The 5,765-nt window shown below is 42.9% G+C and overlaps 1 protein-coding gene across 1 annotated transcript; it reads left to right on the forward strand.

Moving 5' to 3' along the window:
• The first annotated feature begins 728 nt into the window (after positions 1-728).
• creg2 (cellular repressor of E1A-stimulated genes 2) lies at positions 729-5,523 on the forward strand. The gene is made up of 4 exons (XM_063214334.1): positions 729-1,254; positions 2,030-2,199; positions 3,202-3,315; positions 3,657-5,523. Exons 1-4 carry the CDS (start codon positions 808-810, stop codon positions 3,796-3,798), a joined length of 873 nt encoding a protein of 290 aa, XP_063070404.1. The 5' UTR covers positions 729-807; the 3' UTR covers positions 3,799-5,523.
• The last annotated feature ends 242 nt before the right edge of the window (positions 5,524-5,765 follow it).

Here is a 5,765-nt window from a genome sequence, read left to right on the forward strand (position 1 = left end):
GGAAACACTGGTACAAGTGTCTTTTATAAGTGTGTTTTGTATGTTTTTTTAATGTTCTGTATTGTGTTGTATTTGTTGATAATGGACCTTGAGTCTGGAATAAAGCTGATGATGATGATGATGATATTGTAAATATGCTTGAACAGTATCATCTAGGAATCTGGTCCGCATGGTCATTTTATTTGGCCTGTGAGATCCAATAGTATTACAGCTGGACATGAAATTTTGTGTGTAGCCGAATATAGGCTATACATAGAGGCCAATGTAACATCTCCCACTCAAAACAAAATTATGAGTGCTTGTGTGCTTTGTCTTTGAGTCATTATTTGAGTGTGTGCACACACAATTTCATTTCCATTTCATATTTTTCAAGTTGCCTACATATTGAGTTTGGCTCGCGACTCTATCCAAGATATTAATTTTGGTCCCCTGTGAATTTGAATTTGACATCCCTGCCGTAGAAGATGCGTGATGTTCCAGTAACCAATTCGTGCTCCTTGTGGCCTACCACCAAGTTTTGGGACGTGTGGATTTCTTCAGCACGTCGTCACGTGTGTCCACTGGCAGATGTTTGGTCCTGCATTCCCACTATATTATTATTTTAAAAAAGAAAAAAGAAACAAAGGAAACAGCTGGACTCAACAGCAGGCCTACATCTGATAAGCGGATTAGAGGAGTGGAGTGGATGGAGCGTGTGTCGCCATGGTGTACCACATGGAGTCGCCGTTTTGCAAGTTAATCAGTGCTGTGATGTAACGGCGCGTGCAAATGTTTACGCAAGGGTCTGACAAGTAGCAGAGCAAGTTTATGCGCTTTGAAGGCACCGCCATGTGCAGTTTAGTCGTGATAGCATTGGTGTTTCATGCCACAATACTTTGTGGTGACAGCTACACCATTAGAAACCCCGTGTCATGGGCTGTTACGAACGATATCCTTGAAGAGGAGGTTGGAGCCGCGTCAGACGAAGAGGTCGCACCAGCACTGCTCGTGAATAATGTGGGGATCTGGAAACAACAAGCGTATCCACCGACAGCGTATGCGGACAGAGCTGAAAACCCACAGCCCAAAACCGACAAAGACCTCGCCCATGTCTCTTCCCCGGCGGCTCGCGTATTCTCGTATAGAATGGAAGCCGTGAACCCACCAGCTAAAGCGCCTCCTCCACCGCCGCACGAGGAGACTGCGAAGACGGCACGATACGTAGCACATTACAGTGACTGGGGGCACCTTGCCACGCTATCCACACAAGATAAGGTCATCTGAAATCCCCATTCATTTTCAAGAAAGTAGGCTACTTAAACCAGCTGAACTCTTATATTCATGACGGGTCAATAATTCCGGGACTTCTTAGCCCTATTACACAGTTTTGGTCAAGTCTACACATCGCAGTCGTTTGTTTTCATTTACCCGCTGCCATAACGTTGGTACGAACACATTTGGACAGATGAGGGCAGCCTAGCTGCAAGCTGCAATGGATGGATCTATATAGGGGTTCCCAAACTTAACCACGGCAAGGCCTCATATACCGGTAGATTCCAGCCAAGCCCCCCTTACAATGGATTGTGCTACATTGTTTGAGAAAGGGGATGCACAGAAAAATAAAGTCTAGGTCTGTTCGCATTATTATAAAACAATAGCTTAGGCCTAACCATAATAGGTGTAATTTTCAGATGCAATTACTATTGCAATGTCCTTAGCTGCTGTGAATATTGTTAAGCTTTTTTATTATTATTTTGCTGTATATTAATTATTTAATTGTTTGAAATAGTTTGTTTTGCTATGCTTTTCCAGTCAACCTGCCGCAGCCCCCTAGGGGTTCCTGGCCCCCACTTTGGGACTATGGGCAGAACATGTTTTCTCACACACACTGCAAGGCCCACATGCCTTCAGGGCCTACAAGAGACCTACAAGTGTCGTAATGCACTAGCCTAACACACCATAATGGTTGCCAGTTGCATTCTGTAAAATAGAAATAATAAAAGTGTGTTTGAAATGTCTGCTTGTTAAAATACTTGTTTGGTATTTACAGATAAAAGGTCTGCCGTTTGGAAACATCTTTTCAATCAGTGATGGCCCTGTGGATAATAGTACTGGGGTTCCATACTTCTACGTTACACCGATGGACTACACAGTGTCTGACCTGAGAAATTTCCCCTTTGCATCACTCACATTTTCTGAAGCTGAGGGGGACTTCTGTAGGTAAGTTTTAGTAGCAGCAGGGGCGGTTCCAGACATTTATTCTTGGGGTGGCAAAGAGGTGGCGAAATGTATTTCAGGGGGGCATGCTCCTACACTAAGGGAAAATGATAAACGCGATATAATCGACACACACACTTATGTGATACAGTGAATCCCTTAAAGTGAAACCCTGCAACCTAAAGTTCTATGTCTGAAATGATGTCCAGCATTAAGGCTATTGGTCACAATCAGGGCTCTTAATTGGGGTGGCAAATCGTATTTCTGGGGGGGCAAATGCCACCCCCTGCCACCCCTTAGAACCGCCCCTGAGTAGCAGTAGCCTTTATTTGCCCCAGTATGGGTAATTGTTTTGCAGTGATGGTACACCTCTCTCACACATGCACACACACACACACACACACACACACACACACACACACACACACACACACACACACACACACACACACACACACACACACACACACACACACACAAACAAAACATTTAACAGACATAAAAACATTTAAAAACACTTAAAAAAGGGGGGTGTGGTGGTTATTAACACTTTGCCAATCAAAAAAAAATGAAGATGGACACTCAGCACTACTCAACGCCACTGCCGGTCGCTGCGTGCGCACGCGGCCTCGGCACTATGTAAAACAAAGTGGTACTCTTGGTCATAAATGACAGACAATCTGGACTGGAAGTCAAAGTCCTGTCTAGCACTGGTGCCAGGTGCCAGACCCTCCAGACAAAGTTCAGCAACATTGTTCAGCTGTCTGTGTGTGGCTGATTGGATGCAAAGTAGTGTTTTGATGTCTGTGCAGACCACTGAGTATGTTGTACGATTAGTCGATTAATCGTCCCGGCCCTAGTCCTTATTACATTGTATGGGGGATTGGGTTGACTTTGTCCCTGACCTTGTCAAAGGTGTCAGCAGGGTTGTTACTGACAGTAATGTCAATGAAAGTGACTGCTTTGTGAGTTCAATAAATATTTTCTTTATGTTATTTTGTTCAGAGAGATGGTATATGACCCAGAGGACCCCAGATGTGCTCGCCTCACCCTGACCGGTAAAATGGTGGAGGTGGGACCAGAAGAGCTGGACTTTGCCAAAGAAGCCATGTTCTCCAGGTTTGTCACCTCTATCCCCCCCCCCTCTATCTCTGTCACTCTCTCTTTCACACATTCTCTCTCCAGGTGCCTGAGGTGGTCTCTTAACCAGTGTGTCAGTAATGTTCCGCAACCATCAGGGAGCAGCAAAAAATTGTAAAACTGTCAAGGTCACCAAAAAAGAAAAATGGCCGTAAACTATGCTGTTCTTTTCTTTGGTGACCTTGTATTCCTATTAGAGGAAAAAGTCCACCTGTTGGTTTGGTCCTGCTCTCAGGGACAGAATTAAGTATGGCTATTGCTTTAACTAGTCTCAGTTACCATCTTGTTTGTTGTCCGTCTGTCCATCCGTCCCTCTGCAGGCATCCGGTGATGAAGAAGTGGCCAGTGGGACACAAGTGGTTCTTCATGAAGCTGGCGATCCAGCAGGTGTGGCTTCAGGACTGGGTGGGCGGAGTGTCCATCGTGTCTCTCGATGACTACTTTAAAGCCTCTCCACTGTAAGACCAGACCAGACCACACCAGACCAGGGGTCCGTATCAAAATCTTTCCTCTGTCGTTCCCTCAATAATCGTACCTTGTGCCTTTCTCATCAAGCCTTCACATCAATCATGGCATCTCAATACACAAAATATGAGATGACGAGGACAGAGGAGGGAGGTGCAATGTCATCGAAGGAAAGGGGCCTGCACATGGTGCTTAATTCCTTCACCCTGCCTTGATTCCTTCCTCCACGGGAGAAGGGGTCAACATGGAGGCCTGAGGCTGAAGGAAAGAGGAAATGACTGGAGGAGCGTTATTTGATATGGACCCTACATCTGACCACCGCTGAGCTGAGCTGAGTTTAGCTGGAGAAAGAGACTCAATAGTCAGATGTGTCTGTGAAGATTGTCTATCATCCACGTCTTGTTAGTCAAATGTAAGAGTTCAGCTGTAAGTAACTGGAGATCTTTCTGGAGAGAATGGAGATTTACCATCCAGACTTAAAAATGAAAAGTTAAGTCTGGCATCAAACTGGTGAAGCTGCTCAAATCGTAATACAACACACAATTCAAACTGTGTATCTGCCTGTAATGACCAGCACAGTCCTCATACATTTACAAAAACATGCATATACTGTTTGTGTGAACCAGGCTTGTACGAAATTCCAAATGGAAAGAATTTCAATTCAAAATAATGGCATAATATGAACACTAGGTGGTGCCATTACCTTGAATTTCTTTGAATTTAATCTACACTACCCATTGAAAGTACATAGAACACCACCACCTAGTGTTCGTATTATGGCATTACTTTGAATTGAAATTCTTTCCATTCGGAATTTGGTACAAGCCTGGTGTGAACAGGGTCTCAAACTCCAAAAAACAACTCCAGTAGTTTATAGCTAATGCTTTATTGACTCAAGACTCAGATGAGCCCTTGTGCCTATTCCAGCTATGTTTGTGTGTGGGGGACAATATCCGGAAAACACCAAGAAGAAAATGATGACTTCAAATTACTTCCTCTCTGTTGGAAACCACTGTAAATGAATATGACACAAACACCATACAATGCACAGTAATTCAGGTGTTTTATATAATCAGACTTGATTACCTGATTATGTTTAGCCTACAGATGTAATGTATGATGAACATGTACTATATATCATATTTCACACTCCGAAACATTTCACATGATGTCAGCATTACAGATTTTTACACCACATTGTGGTGTTGTTCAAAGAGTCTGATCTATCTGATGGAAAGCATTGACTTGGGTCTGTACAAAATCAGTTCTACATTTCCCAAAAACTTAGTACTTAAGCTTAAGAACAAGTATGAGGGGCCCCTTTAGCAATAACGACATATCAGAATTAGCTCTCACATCATCACTAAAGGTTTATACACCATTTTACCTCGCACATGCATTTTGCACAAGCATTTTATTTACATGTGCGATAAAAAATATTTGATGTAGGCCTATAAATGATTGTATACAGTATAAACATTTAGTGATGTGAAGGGGGCACCTCATACTTATATACTACTTTGGCTTTTTGGGAAACGCAGCCAAGATTGCTGATTGATACATTGCTTGGGCAAGTAGTTGTCCATAGTGGATGACACAAAGACTGGATGTTATTTGCTGGTTAGTCTTGGACAGAACCATCCTGATAGGCTGAAATGATGCACAGGTGGTTGTCACTGGACATTTCGAGCGTTATTTTTTTGTTTGTGAATAAAAAAGGAATGTACATTACATTTTATGTGTTTTAAGGGGGGGCATATTTAATTATCTTTTTAACCTAGTATTGTGGGTCTTTTTAACCTTCCTTCAACCGTAATTGGACATCAAAAGCTAAGGAAACAGTATGACGTGCTGTTGTGATGTCACACCTGACCTGATATGAAGGGCTCATAGAAGTTCAACATACGTACCTGACAAAATCCTAGACAGCAAATGGTTTTTATTATTTGAATAATCTAGTTTCT

This window comes from Engraulis encrasicolus, chromosome 13 (assembly GCF_034702125.1).
Source record: "Engraulis encrasicolus isolate BLACKSEA-1 chromosome 13, IST_EnEncr_1.0, whole genome shotgun sequence".
NCBI lineage: Eukaryota > Metazoa > Chordata > Actinopteri > Clupeiformes > Engraulidae > Engraulis > Engraulis encrasicolus.

What these genes read in the sequence shown, in the direction of transcription:
- creg2 (XM_063214334.1), top strand. Translation starts at nt 808, where the DNA reads ATGCGCTTTGAAGGCACCGCCATGTGCAGTTTAGTCGTGATAGCATTG. An exon ending in CGCTATCCACACAAGATAAG is followed by an intron (nt 1,255 to 2,029) that starts GTCATCTGAAAT and finishes TGGTATTTACAG; the next exon opens with ATAAAAGGTCTGCCGTTTGG. An exon ending in AAAGAAGCCATGTTCTCCAG is followed by an intron (nt 3,316 to 3,656) that starts GTTTGTCACCTC and finishes GTCCCTCTGCAG; the next exon opens with GCATCCGGTGATGAAGAAGT.